Source organism: Dasypus novemcinctus, chromosome 18 (assembly GCF_030445035.2).
Source record: "Dasypus novemcinctus isolate mDasNov1 chromosome 18, mDasNov1.1.hap2, whole genome shotgun sequence".
NCBI classification, from domain to species: Eukaryota; Metazoa; Chordata; class Mammalia; order Cingulata; family Dasypodidae; genus Dasypus; species Dasypus novemcinctus.
The window spans coordinates 48,271,498-48,295,690 of NC_080690.1; the positions used below are offsets into that span (position 1 = coordinate 48,271,498).

A 24,193-nucleotide genomic window follows, 5' to 3' on the forward strand; every position below is an offset into this window, starting at 1 on the left:
CACTTGCTGTTAATTATGTTCCCAGTATTGTGCCACGATTACTACCATCCATTACCAAAACATTCCTGTAATATTAAGCCTTAATGCCCTGTTCCCTACCTCCTCCCATCTCCTAGTAACCTGTAGTTTAATTCTGACTATGAGTTTGCTTACTCTAATTATTTCTTATCAGTGAGTTTGTAGAATATTTATTCTTTGGTGTCTGGCTTATTTCACTCAACATGATGTCTTCAAGGTTCATGTTGTCACGTGAACCAGAATTTCATTCATTTTTATGGTTGAGTAATATTCTACTGCATGTATATGCCACATTTTATCTGTTCATTGGTTGATGGACATTTGGTTGCTTCCATCTTTTGGAAATTGTGAATAATACCATAGGAACATCAGTTTGAAAATATCTGTTCGAGTCCCTGCTTTCAGTTATTTTGGGTGAATATCTAGATCTGGGATAATTCATAGGGTAATTCTGTACTTTCTGAGGAACTGCTCAATTGTATTCCACAATGGCTATTCATTTTACATTCCCACCAGCAATGAACGAGTGTTCCTGTTTCTCCACAGCTACTACAACATTTGTAATTATCCCTTTATTTTAATAGTAGCCATTCCGGTGGGTGTGAAATGGTATTTCACTGTGATATTGATTTGCATTTCCCTAAATGCTAATGATGTTGAGCATCTTTTCATGTGCTTTTTAGCCGCTTGAATATCTTCTTTGGAGAGATGTCTACTCAGGTATTTTTCCCATTTTTAAAAATTAAGTTGCTTGTCTTTTGTTGAGTTGAAGGATTTCTTTATATATTCTGGATATGAAACCCTTACTCGGTATGTGGTTTCTAAGTATTATCTCCAATTGTATAGGCTGTGGTTTTACTTTCATGATAAAGCACCTTGATGCCCAAAAGCTTTGAATTTTGATGAAGTCCCATTTTTCCATGTTTTATTTTGTTACTTGTGCTTTGAATGTATAGTCTGAGAAGCCATTGCCCAACACAAGGTCTTGAAGATGCTTCCCTACATTTTCTTCTAGGAGTTTGATAGTTCTGGCCCTATATATTTAGGTCTTCCATCCCTTTTGTGTTGATTTCTATAGATGGTGTGAGATAGGGGACCACCTTCATTCTTTTACAAATGGTGATCCAGTTTTCCCAACACCATTTGTTGAAGAGACTGTTCTTTCCATTTCAGTGGTCTTTACCTTCTTGTCAAACATCACTTGGCCCTAAATGTGAGTTAATATCTGACTGTTCAGTTTGATTCCATTGGTCTATTTGTCCTTGTTCCAGTATCATGCTCTTTTGATTACTGTGGATTTGTAATGTTTTAAGGTCAGGAAGTGTGAGTCCTTCAACTTTGTTCTTTTTCATGATGGTTTTGGCTATTTAGAGTCTCTTGCCCTTCCTTATAAATATGATGATTGGCTTTTCTATTTCTGCAAAGAGGGTTGTTGAAATTTTGATGACTGTTTTGGGTAGAATTGACATCTTAGCAGTATTTAGTCTTCTAATCCATGAACATGGAATGTCCTTCCATTTACTTAGGTCTTTGATTTCTTTTAGCAATGTTTTAAGAAGTTCTGTGTACAGGTTCTTTATATCCTTGGTTATATTTATTCATAGATACTTGATTCTTTCCATTGCTATTGTAAATGGAATTTAAAAAAAAATTTCTTCTGATTGTTTATTTCTGGTGTATAGAAACACCACTGATATTTGGCTGTCGATGTTGTACCCTGCCACTTTGCTGAATTTATTTACTAGCTCTTGGAGCTGTGTTGTGGATTTTTCAAGACTTTCTGTATATTGGATCCTGTCATCTGCAAGTAGGGAAGGTTTTACTGCTTCTTTTCCAATTTGGAGGCCTTTCTTTGCTTTGCCTAATTGCTGTGGTTAGAACTTTCAGCACAGCGTTGAATAACAGGGGTGACAGTGGGCATTCTTGTCTTGTTCTTGATCTTAGAGGAAAAGCTTTCAGTGGGTTTTTCATACATACCCTTTATCATGTTGAGAAAATTTCCTTCTATTCCTAGTTTTCTATGTGTTTTTGTCAAGAAAGGGATGTTGGATTTTGTCAAATGCCTTTTCCGTATTGATTGATATGATCACATGGTTCTTATGTGTTAATGTACTATGCAGCATTAATTAGTTTTCTTATATTGAACTACCCTTGTATGAGTGGGATAAATCCCACTTGATATTGATGCATAATTCTTTTAATGTGTTCTTAGATTTGGTTTGCTAATTTTTTTGCTGAGGATTTTTTCATCTTTATTTTCCTAAAAGATACTGGTCTGTAATTTTCTTTTCTTGTGGTATTTTTATCTGACTTGTATGGGGATGATGATGTCCTCATGGAGTGAATTAGGTAGTGTTCCCTCCTCTTTGCTTTTTTGGAAGAGTTTGGCAGGATTGGTGTTGATTCTTCTTGGAATGCTTGGTATAATTTTCCTGTGAAACCATCTGGTCCTGAGCTTTTCTTTGTTAGGCTTTTGATTACTGATTCAGTCTCTTTACTAGTTATTGGTTTGTTGAGACCTTCTGTTTCTTTTTGAATCAGTGTAGGTACTACGTCAGTGTGTTTCTAGTAATTTGGCCATTTCATCTTGGTTATGTTATATATTAACCTACAGTTCATAGTATCATAATTTTTTTTTGTTTCAGTGAGATTTGTAGTAATGTCCCCCTTTCATTTCTGATTTTAGTCATTTGTGCCTTCTTTTTATCTTTCAGTCTACCTAATAGTTTGTCAGTTTCATTGATCTTTTCAAATAACCAACTATTGATTTCTTTCTTTTTTTTTTTTTACGCACTCTTGTTCCTTTATTTCCTCTCTAATCTTTGTATTATTTCCTTCTGCTTGTTTTGGGTGTAGAGTGCTTTTCTTTTTCTCGTTCTTCCTCTTTTGAGTTTGGGTCTTTGATTTGAAATCTTTCTTCCTTTTTAATGTACGAATTTAGAGCTATAAATTTCCCTCTTAGCACTGCCTTCCCTGCAAAAAATGTTTTGCTGTGTTGTATTTTCATTTTCCTTTGTCTCAAGATATTTCCTGATTTCCCTTGTGATTTCCTCTTTAACTGATTGGTTAGGAGTACATTGTTAAATTTCTGCATATTTTTGAGTTTTCCATTTCTCCTGTTACTGATTTCTAGCTGTATTCCATTGTGTTTGGAGACGTTATGTTGTATGATTTCAATATTTTTGAGTTTATTAGACTTGTTTTGCCACCTATCTCTACCTGTTCTTGATGAGAGGAGGGCAGGGTTCTAGGTAAAGTATTGAGGGTGGGAGCAAATAATTGATATTGCTGGTAAAACAGTGGGCATGCAAGCCGATTTAGGCAGTATTTCACATTCAGGAATCAAAGTTATATTCTTTTATCTGTAATTCAGAAGTTTAAATGTTGTGAAAATAAAGTAATTCCTAACATAGTGGCGTAGTAATTTGTTGACAGGAGTAACTGGAAGTGATGTGAGGCATTTATTCCAGTTTCTATTGCAAATGTTATTGTATTTGATACAGGGTGGTGTTCCACTGGGCATATTCTGTAATATACAATATGTGCACTAAATTTACTAAAATGTATAAAGTTCAAAATTGAGAAACACCTCTGTCTTGAGGGTTTTGTTTAAGTAATTGCAGAACTCTTCTGCCTTAAAAACAACTTCTTGAGTACTTAACTGTATGGCAGGTGCATTAATAAATAGACACATGGTCCTTGCCTCATGGAACTTTCAGACAATACATTAATTAAATAATGTTTTTGCTCCACTATTCAAATAATTCTAGAAACATAATCTTCCAAACATGTCATTGTCTTCAATTGTAGACTATAATTTGATGTATGTACCAGTCTTAAATATTTCTAGTAGGAGAAAATTATTACTCATATTTTAAAAATAGGGATTATTTGTAGTAAATATTGATAGAAATAAAAAGCCCAATATATAGGTAAAATCAATGAAGGAATGAAATGTATGACACAGGAGCTCATTAGATACAGTTTTATATTTGTGTAAAAAGAGAAAACATTTGAATATTGGGAAAGTTTGTTATCATGGCTTCTAGAAGGAGAAAATTGGACTAAACTTCAACGTAAGGATTAAGATTATCATTTTGATCCCATTCTAGTTAAACTATGAAATAAGAACTTTTAAATGTTTTAAGAAGGAATTCCATATATTTAGAGTTAGCTTTTGGTAGCAGCTTTAATGATTTTGCTTATGAGAATATTTAGAAAGTAAATATGTTCAAAATTAAAATGGTTTTCTTTACTTTTGTGGTGCTTTTTATATGGTTAATTCTTAGTTTATTACATTGTTTTATTGCAGTTTCTTCCTTTAGTTACCTGTAATCAGTTCCTTCCTTCTTTGCAAAAGGATTTATTTAAAAGGTGCATAATTTTTACTAATTTTGTTAAAGCACAATTTTTGTGTAATTTGGCTGTGACATTTATACATCTGTGTAATTCTGTGAAAATAAGAAATTATTTTCAAGCTTTTAAGTAACTTTCAGATAATAGGGCATGTCCAGTATCTATTTGATTAATCCCCCATGGAAACTTTTATCTTTTGGAGTCAGTAGTTTTAAAGCCAAAATTATAAACTCAGTTTTGAAGATAACAATATAGCAAGAGAAGCAAACCCATATAAATTCAGGCAGCTCTGATTAGTTCATCCCCAAACTGTTACTTTATACATTAACTCATACAGTAAGAATTCGAAATTGAAATACAGTGAGAAGATTTTTAGAAGTAAGGATAAGCATTTTTGAGAGAAGTATCCCCTTATATAAACTGTTACCTTTTAGGTTTTCTTTCTGAATTAAGTTTTAATGTGGCACTATATTTAACATGGAAAACTCATAGGTTGATGCCCTCTTGTGGTCTGTTACCAAAATAAATAGCATAAATAGAAATAGATGTCCTAGAGATCTTACTACATGTTAAATCAGAAATATTCATTCATCGACAATTTTTAAAAAGCAACTTCTGGATACAACAGCAAAGGAATTGATAAAACAGCAAAGGAATTGATTGTTTTCCATATAATTGATTAACCTTAATACTTATAACATTTTAACACATTGTAGCAGAATGTGTATATGTTAGCTGAACATTGACATACAGAAAAAAACCCATTGTTTGGTGTACTGCCCATCATTATTATCCAGTGCATCTAATAACTTCATTAGTTATTTTAAGTGCCTTAAAAATAAGAGATGTCATAGTAATTATGGGGCTACCCCTGGTCCTGAACACATACTAGGGATGCTTGGGAAGTTTGTTGTTTTAACAAAGTCACTTGACCTGAAAGGGAAGGGACAGGTACTGCTTGAGGCTTTGGAGAAATAAGGATTTATATTCGTGAACTGGTGAGTTTTTGTTTTTGTTTTTAAGATTTATTTATTTATTCTCCCCCTTGTGGCTTGTTCCATTCTTTGCTGTCTCTTCTCTGTGTCCATTCGCTGTGTGTGTGTGCTTTTTTTCCTTCTGTATCTGCTTGTCTCCCTTTGCTGCGTCATCTTGCTGCGCCAGTTCTCCACGGCACATGGGTGAGGCCAGCTTGCTTCCACAAGGAGGCCCTGGGATGCGAACCCAGGGACTCCCATATGGTAGACAGCAGCCCAGCTAGTTGAGCCACAGCCACTTCCCGAACTGGTGAATTTTTAATGCTTATGTGTTTTTACTGTCATTATTGGCTATGACTGCCTCTGAAAATGGGTTTGGGGAGGAATTAGAGGGAGGGGTAGGAGCACGAGTCAGTGTTCTAAGGAACAAATACTGCAGATTGTAACAGCTGCTTTTCTTGTTTCCCAGTAAGTCACAGGATGGTTGGACTGCTGTAATAGATAATGGACTTTAGGATTAAATAAGCCTAGTTTTAAAGTTGATTGTATCTCTTATCAGTTCTGGAAACTTGAATAATATTGGGCAAGTCATTTAATCTACAGATACAGGTTTCTTCTCTTTTAAGAGGGGTGAAATTTACTTCATTGAGCTGTTTGCAGCTTGATTTTCATTGTGGTAAGTTCTTGGAATACACCTCTGTTGTTATTGTTAATAGGGTAGGCGAGTTTTGAGTTGTAAAGCAGATGTACCATATAATTTTGTCGCTACTAGGTTCTTGGTGAATACTTTTAATGCTAGAATGTATTTTTTTAAAGCAATTTTATTGAGATATATTCATATACCATACAGTTGATTGAAAGTGTACAATCAGTGGCTTTTAGTATAATCAGTGTTGTGCATTCATCACCATAAAAAATTTTAGAACAATTTCATTACTCCAAAAAGAAAGAACTCCACACCGCTTAGTAGTCACCTCTCAATTCCTCTATCCTTCCCCAACCCCATGTAACCACTAATCTTATTCCATCTTTATAAATCAGTTTGTATTTACATTTTATATAAATGGAATCATACAATACGTACCACTTCGTGCCTGGTTTCTTTTCCTTAGCATAAATTTTTTTTACTTGATATTAACATCTTGTAACATTAACATACATTTGTTCAGTTTCAAAGAAAAAAATCTTACATATGCAGTATTGCCCGTATTCATACTTCACCTGAGATTTTACTGTGCTGTACAGTCCCATGTTACATTTTTTAGGTTTCCTTATAGTAACATATATGACCTTAGACTTTCCCTTTCAAAATAAAATGTATTTTTAAAAGTGGTGAATCACCTCAAAGTCCTGTTTTCTTTACTATGATCTTATTGCCATACTACTGTGTAAGTACATATTTTACTTACAAATTCCTAGCTGTAAGTGCAGGCATACTACATTAAAAATTTTACTTGGACAGTTATTTTAATAGTTTAAGCCTATTAACCAACTCTTTATAAAGAAGATCCAATAAGATTTTTTTCTTTAGGAGTAATAATGGATTATATAAATATCTGCATGTTTTGGCAGGCTTAATAAGAAAAACTTGTATTGTTGCTAGATAGCTATTTTACTTTATAAAAATCTTTTGTGGAGGAAAAAGTAATGAAAGTAATGAATTTTTGTTTTTCAAGAGTTGCATATAGAACCAGGCTCACTATCTTATAGTTATTTGATTAATTTACTACATAAAGGAATTAATCTGAGCCCTCTTTCAGGAGAAGTAAGATTATTTGGAGCTATTTAACTTCACAGAAAAATAAGATTACATATATATATTTTTTTAAAAAACTCTTCCCAGTGGTTTAGTTTTTTTTTTTTAAACATTTTATTTTATTTATTTAATTTCCCCCCTTTCCCCCGTTGTCTGTTCTCTGTGTCTATTTGCCGCGTCTTGTTTCTTTGTCCGCTTCTGTTGTCGTCAGCAGCACAGGAAGTGTGGGCGGCGCCATTCCTGGGCAGGCTGCACTTTTCTTTCGCGCTGGGCGGCTCTCCTCACGGGCGCACTCCTTGCGCATGGGGCTCCCCTACGTGGGGGACACCCCTGCGTGGCACGGCACTCCTTGCGCGCATCAGCACCGCACATGGGCCAGCTCCACACGGGTCAAGGAGGTCTGGGGTTTGAACTGCGGACCTCCCATGTGGTAGACGACGCCCTAACCACTGGGCCAAGTCCGTTTCCCCACATATATTTTTAACTCAAGTAAATTCAACTTTAAATCATGAGATTCTCTCCCTTTTAAAATTACCTGTGGCATCTAAATTACAGAAATTTGCTAATTTTTCTTTTAAGTAAGTTTCTGTAAAGGAGAATAGACATCTCAAAATACAAATACAACTACTTGAGATCAAAAATTTTTTTAGAGGTAGATAGGTGGCCCGTGACTCATACAAACAAAGATAACAATAGACATACCATCAGAAGGCTGTTGTGTGTATTTTTATCCCTGCCGCATTCACCTTACTTTTCCTTTATTTCTTTGGTTCTCAGATTACCACTGCTGTAGTACACGATTGGATAGTACCAAACTGAAGTCTTTCATGTTCTTAACACTATGCATAACTAATAAAGACTTTAAATGTAAGACAATATTTTGGTAGTGAATATTTCTTTTATAAATTATGAAATAGGAATTTGTTGTTCTGTCCTTTAATATCTGCTTCAGAGGAGACTATTTTAGAAAAATAAAATAAAAAATTGTGTTTGTTGGTGGGGTCTATGAGAAGTGATGGCAGAAGCACATGCCATTTACCAGAGACTTGGTTTTTAAACATGAAAAGCTTATGTGCCAAATTTACATATTTACTAATTAAAAAGGCTTCCTGGAAACATTAAGTAGACTATCTTCTATAACCTTTAACACCGTCACTAATGGATATAGCCCAGAAAATTTCATCGAAGGTCCTTTAAATAATGTAAATGATTATGAATATGTAACTATTTAATATGCAGCTATGAAAGGATTATCATGTAGAGGTTAATGAACATTCTGCTCTTATGGTTTGCAGGGCTTTTCTTTTTGTGCTTTTGGCTCACTTCATGCTTGGAAACACATGCATTGGGATTGGAAAGCATCCTAACTGTTTTGGGGTCTCATCTTTTAATAGTGTGGTTATAGGAACTTTATAAAAAGGATTTCATGAAGATTTTTTCTTTTTCAATTTACGTTTAATTCTGTTTGTCTATTTTATAATCACTACCAAATCAGAAACAGTGAAATGTATTGGTGTGGTTTTAGCCTGATCTTCCAGATGTAAAGTCAGTACTCTATTATATATTACCACTGTTATTAAGTGTTGCTATGTGATTGATACTTACTGAGAGATCTTCATTCTAAAATGGACTTTTTATGCTGAGTTAATGTGTAGTATGGTTCGGTATCTGATTACAGCATGTATTTTGGTACAGGATTGCTGCCTTAGTATTTAAAATGTCCCAAAGGAGGACATTTATTTCAGGAATTAAATATTATAATAGAGGATTAGTGACAGGCCTAAAAATTTTTGTTTGATTTTTGTGTGAAGCGTTGAGCACACTAGAGACAATATTGGTATTTATAATAGTGAACTAGAGCAGTTTGTTTCAAACCAGATAATACTGCTGTCTCCTTTGCATGGTCTTGAATTAAGCATTTTGGCTTTTATTCTTTAGTTTCCTGTCTCTAAAATGGTGCTGCAGTATTTGAGATTGCTTAAAATATTTATTAATGAAAAAATTTAAAACAGACGATTAGTAATATTTGAAAATAGAGTTATTTTTGGAAATACCATTCAAGTACTCTTGTTTTCCTTAATTGGTCAGAGCTTTTATTTGTTTTCTGAGCATCCTGAGACTACTGAAATATCTGTAAGGAAAACAAGTCACCTTTGTGCTTTATTTCATCACTTTAGTGTTGTAAACATAGTTTAAATTGACTATGAAGTGTTTAAAATTTTATCCTAATTCACTGGTTTACAAATGGCTGTTCAGAGCATCTCTTTATCCCAAGTATTTCTTCTTGAAAATGTAGAAAAACATCACTTAGCTCATTTTTAATATGTCAGAATAAAAATTATAGGTGAAAACATTTGGAGATACACTGACAAAATATTTTCACCACTGTCTTTTTTCGGGGAGGGGGGAGGCTCATGAAACATGGATGTTCCATTGGTTTCGTGTTATTTATAACATTTGCATATTCTACAAAATATGTAGCATTGAAAGTAGGCCTTGTAGATTGTACAAAATATTAGTTATCTTATATCATATGTCACCTAATAGTTATGAAGCAGGTTTTCTACCAAAGTATGAATCAGAAAGCTGTAATTTGTTCTGCAGCTATCAGCTTGCATTAGAAGGTTATGATAAAGTGTGCTGCTTAAAACCTAACATTCACATCTCTGTGCATTTGACAAATAAAAATGTATGCCGAGATGCTATTAAATCTGTAAAGCTACTGTTCTAGTTTTCTGATACTGATGTTGTAGCTCTGTGCAAAGCCCTGTTTTTTCATGAGTAGTTATCTGTTTTCATGACAGGTGGTCACTAACTGCCGGGAGAAAATCCAGCATTGGTGAGTGAAAGATGGTTTTACTACATTTCTGAAATACCGATGGAGGGGGGTGTCACCTACTTATATTTAAATAAAGTGCATTTGGTCTTTTTATAACTTTTGATTGGATTCTTCTAGTAATCTCCATTTTGAATGCCTTTGTTGCTAATTTATATTGTCGTTCACTCTTTTCTGAATTACATGTTCCCTGATTTCCTGAACTTCAGTGTAACCAATTTGTTTTTATTTAATTACCTTCTTTAAAAAATTTTTTTAAAAGAATAATATTGATATCATTTTGACATGGGTACTGATAAATTTTCAAACCTGACTAATCATAGAGAGCTCTGTTGTAGGGGTATTTCTTGTATTTATAGCAGAAAAATAATTGGAAATCAGTTGTTTTAAAATAATGGTAAAAATATGGCATAGATATATTTTCCCAAAGTTTGAAAAATTCAGTTGTTTGAATCTCATACTCTGCTTTTTGGACTTTGCTTTTTTAGAGAGAGAGAAAGCAATGCTATTTTAATGTGCTAATCTATAGTTAATAGTACAATGCTTGGTAAATAACGCACTGTCCTATGGCTTCTGAGGAAAATGCTCAATTTAATGGTGAATAAAATGGCAAAAAAATATTATGAGTTGTCGTGAGGTATAGCTGTTGATCTTACAGATATCAAATTACAGTATATCCATGCTGTGTTTACCAAGATTTTACTGAGAGAACAACAGGAGCTGTCTTGATTATTGTCTGCAGGGTTATTGCAAAATCATGGTAACTGCCCCTTTAGTAGTGAGATTAAACCTTTGGTTATACACCATCAAGCATATAATACTTTAAATTTATTTTAAGAGGCTTTTTCGTCATGCCTGAGAGATCTCCAAGGAAATAATTTATAGTTAGTGTATATCAAATGTTTTTTGGTTTAAATGCACATAGGCTGCAAGCAGCGGATAAGAGTGAAAATTGGTGCAATCTGTACACATCATCATATTAAATTCTGACTGTTGGCTTGCAAAAAATAATCTAAAACTAATAATATCTACTTTATAAATAAAAATTCTGGGACTTCATTAATTTTCAATAAGTGCAGTGTTATAGTTGCATCCACTGGTGGTTGTAAGTCTGTCAGCATTTCCATACTAGACAGTTTGCTTTTCATTATAGATTCAGTCCAGGTTAAAACTTGAAATGCAAGTCCATGGCCAAAGAAGTAACCATTCTGTATTCTGCCAAATTTGGTCAAAGTGGTTCATTTTGCAGATAATTCCCTAGGGGAATTTTTACTAATGTGGACTTTGTAGCTACTGGTTTTGGTAAGGGGTTCAGGAAACTAGAAAAGGTTAGGTTCACTCAGTAGTAAGACTAGTTTACTCAAATGTGTGAATAACTTCCTTGCTTCTGGTTTGTTTTGTAAAATTCTTTCTCTACTAGACTGAGAGTTCTTTAAAGATAAGGGACTCTTGCCCTTTTATCCACATGCATTTCCAGCTGCTTGGGCACTTAATAGACACTCAATAAATGTTTGTGTAACTGAAGGCCAAATATGTAGTTATTTGATATAACAGTTTAGTTTACAAATGGTATAGCTGTGCTGTGCACAAGCCTGGTGAGTACATCTAGAAATGTGACTTTCATTTCAGGGCAGGTTCGTATGACCCTAAATCCCACCTTCCGATTTTCCAAAGCCCCCAAATTACAGAAGCTTAGCGTATTTGCCTACACAGACCTTAAAGTAATATATAATACCTTATGTATACTCTAAAAAGTTAAACTTTTTTTTTTTTCAAATTTTTCAAATTTGTTTTTTTTCTGAATCGTTGCTGATATGCTCAGGAAACAGACTTTTGTGTTTTCTTTTTATTGAGGATCTGTATATGGCATCAGGATATTTCTAGAATCTTAATGGCCAGTGAATTTACCTATTTACTATATTCAGAAATTAAAAACGAAGTGCCTTCAACCCTCAGAAAGCCAGGATATTTCTATTTGAGAGCATTATGGAATTTTGGGAATATAGTTACATTCTCTTAATTCCACAAAGAGTGATACTCTGTGCCAGTATTGAGCTGACTCTTTGGAATTGAAAGACCTGCCTTGGAGGAATTCATAGTCAGACAATAAGCAGAGAAATCAAAAATAATTTTGTGCTGTTTGCAGAGATTTGTAGCAAGTGCAGAGGGAGTTTGGAAGATAGAGCCATTCTTAATGTTTCACATAACATCTTTTAAAAACATGTTGCTTTTAATTCTTTAACCCTTGATATTAGCTTAGTCTAAAATACATGCTGCTAAGCTCCCCTTCCTTATGGGTGCATATCAATCTAAAAATCTTACTCAAGAAGAACAAATTTATGATTTTAAAAAATGTATTCTTATGCTAGCAATGTTTATACATACTTGTGCAATTTTAAAAGATGTATTTCTAAGAGACAAGCAATATGTTTCCTAGACTTCAAAAATAATTAAATTTTTAAAAATGGAGCAGGAAGTAAAAATAGAAAAGTAGGAGTAAAAATGGATTGAGGACAATATGACCTGATGCCCCACCCCAAATCTCTTCCAGAAAATTAAAATTCCAGAACTTTGGCTAACTAAAACATTTACAGTATTTTTTTTTTAGTTAGTAACAGATGAAAACAAAAATGTTTGAGCCTATTATTTGAGAATTTCTGTGACACTATTTTAGAACAAATAGATCTAGTGATTTTTAATTTAGGATTAAAATCTTTAAAAATAAAACTTTAATTTTGCCTAAAATCATTTTTACTTAACACAGTAAAGATGATATTATAACCATACCCTATTTTCTCATTAACTTGTGAGTATGCTTCCTACCATTTGGTCCACGAGGGGCTAATAATCCTGTGTGTGGATTATTTGTATCTTCTTACTTTTTAAATTCTTCCCTCAAGAGCCTGGGATTTGGAGTCACAGACCTACATTTGAATCCTGTCACTCTTTGGGCAAATTACTAGGTTTCTCAGTTTTCTCCTTGTAAATTGGTGCCACTGTCTAACTTCCAGGATTGTAGCAAAGATCAAATGAGATAATGTCGGTAGGACACTCAGTGTGGTGCTCAGTAAGTATTAATAGAAGCTCTTAAATCTTTTTAAAAGTTTTGTGAGATAAGGAATAAAGAAAAAAACAAAGCCCTCAAGCTTTGTAGATATTTGCAAATGTTATGTATTTCTGCCAATATCTTTTTTCTTTTTTTAATCATGACTGAGAGGGGACTTTCTGAGCAGTTTTGTTAGTTTTATATTAATGTTTTCAAATAGCTTTTTATTATGAAAAATTCTAAATGGTGACAAAAATGGTACAGTGAACTTGCATTTAACCACATCACTCAATAATTATCAACTCATTGTTTCATTGAAACTGTTCCATCTTAATTATCCTATCCTATGCTGATTTCTTCCCCATTATTTTGAAATAAATCTAAAATATAGCGTGTGTTCATCTGGACATAATTCAATATATACCTTTAGGAGATAAAAGACTTTACATTAACTTTCTAAAAATCAGATTAAATTAGAAAGATTTTAATTAAGCAGTTTTACACCAGTGGCTGTGAATGTTGTATGGTTCCCCTTCCCTCAACTCTCCATTCTCTTCTTTGGAGGTCACCATTTTTTTTTTTTTTACCAGTCCCTCGTAAATGCTTTCACAAATTTTATTTGTGTGTGTGTGTGTGTGTGTGTGTGTATGTATTCACATATTTATTTAAATATTTATATATATTCTGTTTTCAACCCTTCTAGATAAAAATGAAGTCAGACTTACATAATGCCTATTTTCTTTTTTTTCATTTAATAATATACCTTGGAGATTGTCCTGAATCATTCATTAGCTTTTTTTAAAGCTTTATTATTTATTTATTTCTCTCCCCCCCGCCCCCCCAATGTCTGCTGTCTGTGTCCATTTGCTGTGTGTTCTTCTATGTTTGCTTGCATTCTCATTAGGAGGCTCTCGGAACCGATCCTAGGACCTTCCAGAGTGGGAGAGAGGTGACTACTGTCTTGTGCCACCTTAGCTCCCCTGTTCTGCTACATCTTCTTATTTTTTCCTCTGTGTCTCTTGTTGCATCATCTTGCTGTGCCATGTTGGCTGGAGCTCCTGCAGGGACGGCTTTTTCTGTGCGAGGTGGCATTCTCACACAGGGTGGCTTTCCTGCATGGGGACACATTCCCACATGGGCTGGCACTCTGCGTGGGCCAGCTTGCCCTCACCAGGAGACCCTGGGCATTGAACCCTGTGCCTCCTATATGGTAGGTGGGAGCCCAGTTGGTTGAGCCACATCAATTTCCCCATTAATTAACTCTTATTCTTTAATTTCATTTCCTTAAATTTTGTTGTGTGTCAGATGTCTTATGTTTAGGGTTTCCAAATAAGATTTAGTTCTTTGTTTTAAAATTTAAGTAAATAAGGTCCATAACATTGAGAGTACAACATCTACAACTCAGAGTATATACTTGTTAGGATGATTTATCCTATATATTGCTCCTTAGTAAAACTACCCCAAAACTTAGTGGCTTAAAACAGTTACCAAATATTAGTGCGTGGTTCTGTAGATGGGCCTGTTAGGCTGAAATTCAGCTGTGGAGTCTTATGCTGGTCTTGCCTGGGCTTACTTTCATAGTTGTAGTCAACTGGTGACTGGCACAGCTGGGTTGTCCAAATGGCCTCACTCAGAAGTCTGGTGGCTGGTGCTGACTTTTGCTGGACCTTTCTCTTCATGTGACCTTTTATCCTGGTGCTCTCAGAGTAGCAGGTACGGAAACTGCAAGGCCTCCTTGGATTGGTCAGAGGAACTCACAAAGCCAGCCCACTTTTAGGAGGTGGGGAAATAGAATTCACCTATTGAGAGAGTGACAGAAAAATTGTAAGCTTTCTTTTTTTTAAGAAATTAAAACAATGTTATAAAGCAACATAACCCAGAATCCTTTTTTTTGTATCAGTGTTAAAAGATAGAACATGAAATAATAATTAGAACAATAAATCCGCTTTGGTCAGTTGCTACACTCCCATCCCCCCGCCTCCTTCCATTTTTGTTCATTTCTACTTTTGAGGGATATGGGACAATGTCTGCTCTGATTGCTTCCGGCTGAGAAGGGACATAGATATTATGGGGCAGCAGAATGGAATTGTTTTGCTCATAGTTGAAGATACTCCTTGCTCTTGGGGCAGAGCTAGTCCATCATCATAGGTTTGTTAGTTGTCCAGGGCAAGCCTGAAGAACTGGAGAGTAGGAGTAGGCCACATACCTGCTGGGTTTTGAGGCTCAACCTGCATATGAACAATCTGAAGATTTTAAGTCTCTGAGAAATATACTTAACAGGTAGATTGAAAATTACAGGTTAAGATAAAAGGAATAGAAGAATCGTGATTAGGGGTTTTATAAATGAGTATAACTATGTTATATTGGGGAAAATAGCTTTTCAAATATTCCCAGATAGGGCCTGCCAAGTGGGTGTTGATTTCATGAGGCTGTGTGGCTTGCTTCTGGTGTCCGGATGTCCCTTTGGCCGTCAGGAGCACTTTTGTTTGAGGTTTTGTTAACTGTGGCAGTTCGTGAAGTCTGGCTGAGATATGCATAAACATAACCTCTAGAATGACCTCCCAACTTCACTTTGAAAACTTTTAGCCATAAAAGCTCTTATTTTATATATTATTTCCTGCTTTTGGCCAAGGTCTTTCTCCATATGTATTGCTGATAAATGCTTGCTAATAATCCTTTGGTGCCAGGGAGGCTTATCCCTTGTGGTCATGTCCCACATTGGGGGTAGGTGGTAAGTTTATTTGCAGAGTTTAGCTTAGAGAGAGCCTTGTGGCCGTTTTTAGTGCACTACTGTTAACTGCTTTTGAATATGACCTGCAAGAAATGGAGTCTCATTACTTTGTCTTGACTTGTGAGAAATGAAATAATGCACATGATGCCTGGCACATATAAATCATCTGTATGTTAGTCATTATTTGCAATCATAATTGTATACATAGGAGGTGCAAAAAAATTATTGTCATTTCCTTTTAAGTCATTAGGAAATGGCTCTTAAGCAGAAGAAATTGCATGAGACAGACTTAAATGCAAATATAAAAGAAGGCATTTTGTTTTGTTCAAATGTTTGATATTAGAAAAAATAGCTTTAAGTTGAACATAAAAATTCTGAAAGACTTGTGCATTTGCGCTTTGAGAGAGGGATTCTAAAGCAAATACTTGACATTTATTAATTTTCAAAGGAAACTGGACCAAGAAAACCTTGTTTTGAAGAGTAGTTTCTAATGTAGTTGATATTCAAAGTAAATAACCAAGAACAGGTACCAAAATAGATAAAATTACAGGTAAAGGTTTGTTTATTTCTGTTTTTTTGGAATCCCTCATTCTTCTCAATCAGGGTATGTATGTATGTATATATACATAATATTTTATATGTCTGACAGTTTGAAGAGATTCTTTGTCCCACAGAAGCACCTGAATTATTTCACCATAACCATGGTATGGTTTACAGTATTTTCTCATGAATACCTGCAAGTGTTTTGTCAAGTTGCTGTTGTATATGCCTTTTTTCTATTTTACAAAATTTGTAAAAGTTTTGATCTGTGTACCTTTAAAACTGATTTTTAGAAAAAACAATTTTGTAGTCAAGGAGGTGACTTCATTCTTCAGTATTCGGTAAATTGGAAATCATAGAATTCAGAGTTCCTCATTTACTGACCAGAGAGTTTTCAGTCACTGTTTTGTATATGGCCACCTATTTCAGCTTTTCCTTATTTTCTTTCTTTTTCTCTTTTCTAAGTGGAGCAGAGAGCCACTTCTATACTTTATGGAGATTTTACATGGTTTTGTTGTTAGAGTTTATCCAGTTATTTATGAAAGTCTCCTTAGGGGCAAGGACAAGAAGGAGGAGCATATACATATTCCCTTCTTTGTCGTTCTTCATTTTCTTGCCATATAGTTTTTATGATGTGGTGTTTTAGTATATGGGTAGGGAGTTAAGTTAGTTCTGGAATTTTTGTGTGATATTTCAAAGCAAATTAAAGTGCAAAAAAAAAAAGATTTGAAGTTGGATATTTTAAGGATGAATTTTGTAAAACGAAATTTGAATTGTATTTTAAACATTCTGTTCTGAATAAAAAGTGCATACATGAACATTTTTTGAAAGGTTGAAATAAGAAAAGAATGAAATTTACCTGTAATTTAAAGAGAAACTAATTTTCTCCTCTTTTTAAAACATTTTGCCTTATTCCCTTCAGTTTAATTTTGTATGTATATTTATATTACTGTGGTCGTACAGCAAATGATTTTTTCCTTTTAAGTAGTTAATGATTTTTAAAGTGGAATTAGAATTTGTTACTTCTAGGATTTCTCCTACCCTTTGTGTTTTTGGAAACAAACAAACTAGTTTAACACTTCAAATGCATTTCTGGAAATGAAAGTCAAGTATGTTATAGAGTAATTTTTTTCCCTAAATAATTTAAACATAAAAAAATCCCTAATTACATCTCTTCATTTAGAGCATAGTCTTGGGTGATATATTTCCAGTGTCCATGTACTTTGGTTCACAGTTTCGCATGATATGTTTAAGTCCAGTGAATATCTGACTGAGGCTAAGGATTAATTCCTAAATGCACACCTCATGATTTTTCACCTTTGTTTCAGCTGTATTGTTTAAAAACTATACCTCTTTGCACTTTGACTATTTTTCTCATTTTCCACTCATTTTAAAAAATAAAATATGAACAACATGCAATAAAATGTTTAACTCAAAAGAGCACTGTGAAAGGTTGAAGCTATAAATATTGCAAAAACTGGCGACTAGCTAAGCGACGGATTACTCGATGGTAATCCAGAGGGTTTGTTCATGTTTTGAGATAAAGAAGTTCAAGTTCTAACCTACTGAGGAAGATAGAGAGGTGTTAGTGTATAACTTAGGAAAATGAAGGCTCTAAAAATATTGAGGCATGCTTACAATTTACCTTTTTACTAATTCATATTGAACTCATGACCAAATTGGTAAGGATTTTCTCTTTTGTTTTATTTATTTTTAAGTAAGTTAAAGAATTTTGATTAGAAATTTAACAAGTTTGGTGGGCTCAAGACCAGGATTACTATTTTTCATTTATAAAACCTATTGATGGAAACGTTAGTCTGGAGGGATCTATGAATGAGCTTTTATGGAAATTATATGTAAAATATGGGGCCTTTTTCTTAGGCAAGGGTCTAGAGTTTTTATCACTTTTTCATAGGGATCAGTGACCTGAAATGGTTATTAATCACTACCAATTCAAAAAAAAAAAAAAAAAAGAAGTAAAATATAGAAAATCTAAATTGAAATTTTAAAACCTTTGAATTATAGTTAGATTTAAGTAGGAATTGGTTCAGACATTCAAAGCCAGTTATAAACTTACCAGATCTTTTCTAAAAGGTCCTTCTTTCTGATATATAATAGAAATATGTATCAGTTCTAGAAAATTTATAAAATAAAGAAGAAAATAAAAGTCATCTGTAAACATGTCATTTAAATTGAACTAATCTAGACACTTTGGCAGTATTTCTTTCACATTTAGAGTAATATATTCCTTTTTATGTAATTTTTAATCTTTTTTACTTGGAACTCACATCTCATTTTATTTTTTTGAAGATTTTTTTTTTCTCTCCCCTTTCCCTCCCACCCCCAGTTGTCTGCTCCCTGTGTCCATTCACTGTGTTCTTCTGTGACCGCTTCTATCCTTATCAGCAGCACTGGGAATCTGTGTTTCTGTTTCGTCATCTTGTTGTGTCATCTCTCCATGTGTGCTGCGCCATTCTTGGGCAGGCTGCACTTTCTTTCGCACTGGGCGGCTCTCCTCACGGGGCGCACTCCTTGCGCGTGGGGCTCCCCTACACGGGGGACACCCCTGCGTGGCACGGCACTCCTTATGCGCATCAGCACTGCACATAGGCCAGCTCCACATGGGTCAAGGAGGCCTGGGGTTTGAACCCTGGACATCCCATGTGGTAGGCGGATGCCCTATCCATTGGGCGAAGTCCACTTCCCTCATTTTATTCTTAAAACAAAAGATTCCCAATGACTGAAGAAATATGTGCCTCAGAGACCTTGGCAAGGCTTTAATCACACGGGTATGGTTGTTTGTGGAAAGAGACGAGAACAGATGCTTGTAATTGTCACAGCTTTGCTACCTAGATGTATTGCTTTCTGTCCTCTCACTGTTGAAAAGTTAAATCGAGGAAATCCAGTGGAATGTTATCTGCATCTGTGTCTCTTTAGTTAATTTAGTTTCATTGAACTTTGGAAAAATTATAAGTTTTTTTTTTTTTTTAAAGATTTATTTATTTATTCCCCCCCCCTCCGATCCAGTTGTCTGTTCTCTGTGTGTATTTGCTGCATGTTCTTTGTCCACCTCTGTTGTCAGCGGCACGGGAATCTGTGTTTCTTTTTGTTGCATCATCTTGTTGTGCCAGCTCTCCATGTGTGTGGTGCCATTCCTGGGCAGGCTGCACTTTCTTTTGCACTGGGCGGCTCTCCTTACGGGGCACTCCTTGCGTGTGGGGCTCCCCTATGCGGGGGATACCCCTGCATGGCACAGTACTCCTTGCGCGCATCAGCACTGCGCATGGGCCAGCTCCACATGGGTCAAGGAGGCCGGGGGTTTGAAACATGGACCTCCCATATGGTAGACGGACACCCTAACCACTGGGCCAAATCTGTGTCCCACAAGTTTTTATATTTAGGCTAATCTTTGTATTTCAAATAAAATGTTCTAATGGACTAAAAAAATAAACATGAATTATTTCATCAGCATCTTCTGATGGGATATAAGTTTCCTAGGTAAAATAGAATTATACATAAGGAGTATAGTACCATATTGTCTGAAATTTGTGTAGATTTGTTATCTTTATACTATTTTGCTGTGCTCATAAGATTAAAACAAGCCTAAAAGTAATGCTATTGATTTATTATAGATACATTTAAATTCTTAATTAGAAATGTTTTGCTCCTTACCAAATTGTAGAAAGCACAGCAGTGTGTAGGTCTTGCTTTCAAAAATGTTTTTTAGTAACACAACCATAACAGTTTGTTTAGATTGTGTCCAGATACTTCAAAAAAATCATTTCTTGCTTTAATAAGTAGAAGACTTACTTCTCTCTTTATGTATAATCCATGCCTGAATTTGATATTCCTCTTTTTTTAAATTTTAGTGACAAAAAACCCTACGCGTCCATCAAGTCAGTGGATCTTTAACAAAGAATCTTTGTCCAGCCCCTCACCCCCCAAAAAAGGGCACACTATATTTGATGTTCCCTGCAGCATATGGTATAAGACTTGGTGGCAGAGGAGGCACTCAATAGTTGGTGAATTGAATTGAAACAAAGGTGAAGTTCTAGAGTGTGTGTAGTGGACTAAAAATCATTTCCAAGAAGGTCATAGATGTACAGATGCCAAAATCCATGAGTTTTTATAATTGCTTATGTAACTTAAAAAAAAAACTATCCAGATTAACCCAGATATTAATACTTATGTAAAACCCTTTTCCTTTATTCCCTACTTAAGTACGTGATAACATATTCTGTATTTTTGCTTAGTAAAATACTAAGCAAACACTGGGGTGTTTGAATATAGCCTAAAGGAAAAAGAATGACAGGAGACTTTTAAAAATTGGTTTAATGTCAATATTTTTTTTACCTATTCCAGTTTCCTACTTTAAAATATAATTAGTAAAATGTTATAATTTCAATTAGTGATTTATATTTTATTTCCTTTTTTTGTTTAAAGCTGGAGTTGGAGTCTTTATATCTTGACTCAAACAGGGATCTAAATTTAATTTTTTTCTTTACAAAGATTTTTATTTTTGTCACTTGCATTTAAGAGGTGGATTAAAAATATGAGCTTCCTCTCATATACTCTCTCACTCCTTTTTCAGTATTTTATTATGGGAAGCTGTTGTGGCTCAACTGATAGAGCATCCGCCTACCATACAGGAGGTCCAGGGTTCAGTATTCCGGGCCTCCTGACCCGTGTGTGAAGCTGGCCCATGTGCAATGCTGCTGCGTGCAAGGAGTGCCATGCCACGCAGGTGTGTCCCCCTTGTAGGGGAGCCCCATAAACAAGGAGTGTGCCCTGCAAGGAGAGCTGCCCCACGTTAAAAAACAGCCTGCCCAGAAGTGGTGCTGCACACATAGAGAGCTGATGCAGCAAGATTACACAACAAAAACAAACGACACAGTTTCCCTGGCACTGCATGACAAGAATGCAAGTAGACACAGAACGCAACAGCTAATGGACACAGCAGACAACCGGGGGGGGGGGGGGGGGGGGGAGCAGAGAAATTAAAAAAAAAGTTAAAAAAATATTTTACTATGAAAATCTTCAAACACAGAAAATTTGAAAGAATTGTATAGGTGAACCGTTATCAAATACATACCTCTTTTTTTTTTTTAATGCATGTTGATTCATTTCAGAGTAGGCTGCTGACATCAGTACATTTCACTCCTAAATACTTAGGCTCCACATTATTTAACTAACTCTTTCATACTTTCACAACTTCATGAAAATAAGGTGTTCCCCATGGGATCTGTCCTGTCTTCATCCTTTAAGGTTAAGACTTATTTGTAGCTGTGTTATGCCCTTCTTTAGTGCTCCTTCTTAAAACGAAAGGTGCATTTTCATAGGTCAAATAGCATATGGTTCCAAGAGTTAATAGAAGATTTAAACATTTTTTACATGCCTTACCTTGATGCTTAGTTCTGGTTTTTCTATAAGGATTGTGGCATGAGGATATCAGGTGCAAATTAAATGTTATTTCTTGGATATGGTTTAAAATTAAGAATTGAAGACTGAATCTAATCTGTAAGGATCAAGTAGTAAACTTATTTTTGGTGAAGCCAAACAAGCAGGTAGATATAAGTAGGTTTGAGAGGTTTATGCTAATTATATCTGTTTTTCTTGCCTGTTTTAAAACAAATTTTCTTAAGTGTACCTCTTTTGACTACTATATTTTAATGACTGTAATGTCCAAAAACATTCATGTTTCTTTATAATAGAAAAATCTATTCAAATTTTATAGCAAATATCTCTTATGTACCTTCTGTAACATATTAGTTATTAGAGTAACTGTTACATTTTACGCTGTATAGGCTTTGTGTTGTTTAAGGGATTATGTAAGCCCCAAATATTAGAGAAACTGTTTGGAGATCACTCTTTGACCAAGGGCTCCTTCCTTACCATTTGACTAGTGCGACCTTTAGAGAGAGTTCCTCAAGCCATAATTTCTCCCACAGACACTGCTTGGCTCCCAATGGCTCCCCTTTGAAAATGATTTCTGCATGGGCTGCATTTTAAATGATCTTCCCTTTTCTTTTTTTATTTTTAGAAAATAAATTAAAATTTAGAAATAGCAATACTGATTTCAAACTGCTCTACAGCTTGTCCATAGTTTTGTTCTGAAGAGAATTATTAATAATGTTTAAAACTGAATATACTTGGTTTGGAATTGACCTATGATAATTAACTCTGGTTGAACCTACTCTTCTTTTAATGTACAAAAGATGTTTTGCTAGGAACTTCCTTTTTCAAGGTGTAGTTAGCAAAATTAGAAAAATTAAAAGCCAGCTTTAATACTAGCTTCTTAATCATAGGAACATTTGGACATCTAAGCTGATATATAGCCCTTGAGCATTTGTAAGATTACCTATCCAAAACATATAAACAGACAGTTAATATTCCAAAGTTGATTGGGCAATTGAATGTTAACTATGTATAGGGACTCAGCCATATCATCCCTTTATAGATATCATCCCATTTATTGCTTACACAACCCTGTCTTTAAAGCCCCCAGATGGTTACATTCAGCTATACATTAAGTCCTGCTATTTGTATAAGATAGAATGGGTTTAACATAGTGAAATCTTATCTTGGTAAGTATAACATACTCTTTTTCTTGAAAATTTTAGAATCGGTATTTTTTGATATTTCATTATAAAGATTAGAACCAACATAGTTGCTCAGTGCTAGACAGGATGTTAAACCCTTTATATTCAATTTTCTTGAACTTGTGATATAGTCAGGCATTGTTTCACTTTACCCATTGAAGATATGAATACTAAGTCTAAGGTTCCTTCATTATATGGCAGAGCTTGGGTCTGACTCCATAAGCCATCTTCTTTATGGTACATAGTCTTATGTGAAGTTTTGTGGCATTTTACCCTTATAAAAATTTATCCAGAAGGATGAATTTTAGCTTAAACAGAATAAAGACATTTTATGTTTATTAATTTTTTTACAAAAAGTATTTTGGGGGAAAGCTAACATAAAACACTTGAATACTAGAAAATGAAAGAGCTTGCTTGTAAAAAACACAGGTCAAAACACCTAGATTAAATTCATTGCTTACCTGACCTTGATATAAATCTGAATTCTCTTCAGTGTATGGTTTTTCCATCTTCTTTCTCTTCTGTAAGAAGAAAATGTTCATAATGGGCATTTTTATAACAGGAATATTTTTAGGATGAATAACATGAAATTTCTTGAGATTTTTCAGACAGATAATTTTTATTAAGTGTGCTACTGTTGCTTTAGGGGAGCTAAGGAGTAAACTGAAACCAATTCCATGATTATAATCATGTTTATTGTTTGGAGAGTAATTGCATATTTACAGTTTATCCTTATTTCAATTTGACAATATCTACACGCCCTTTTAAATTACTTGCTGAGTTGGTGACTGCTTTTTAGTTATTATTTTTGTTATTTTTAAAAAATTGGCAGTACCCTCTGCTTACATATATTTCAGTGCTCTGCCTTTTTTTGTAAGGAAGCTTTTGATTACATAAATGTCATAAAAAATATAAGGGATTCCCATATGTCCCACTTCCCTCCCCCTCCCATACTTTCCCACTTTAACAACATCTTTCATTACTGTGGAACATTTGATGAACCCATATTGAAGCATTGCTGTTAACCATGGACTACAGTTTACATTATAGTTTACACTTTGCTCCTCACAATTTTGTAAGTTATGACAAAATGTACAGTGGCCTATATCTGTCACTGCATTGTCATACAGGACAACTCCAGTGTACTGAAAATGCCCTCATATTATACCTCTTCTTCCCTCTCCCATCCCTCAAAAGCTCTGGTGGCCACTGCCTTCATATCAATGATGAGTTCTTCCATTGCTAGAATAACAAGTCTGTAGTAGAATAATAATGTCTACTTGAGTCCATTGTTTATTCCCCAATCTTGAAGATTTGGGGAAGGTAATGCCCACGTT

The 24,193-nt window shown here is 34.6% G+C and overlaps 1 protein-coding gene across 3 annotated transcripts in view; it reads left to right on the top strand.

Moving 5' to 3' along the window:
• Positions 1-24,193, top strand: part of URI1 (URI1 prefoldin like chaperone) — an 89,505-nt gene that overhangs the window by 36,850 nt on the left and 28,462 nt on the right. For 2 of the 3 annotated variants that reach the window (XM_058280082.2, XM_004479055.5), the window contains exon 2: positions 9,909-9,943. The exons of the other annotated variant lie outside the window; for it this stretch is intronic. Coding sequence is in view for 1 of the 2 variants with exons in the window: in XM_004479055.5 (XP_004479112.2) it covers positions 9,909-9,943 (35 nt within the window). In the remaining variant the exon portion in view is untranslated. The remainder of the gene's footprint in view (positions 1-9,908; positions 9,944-24,193) is intronic. 3 annotated transcript variants of the gene reach the window in all.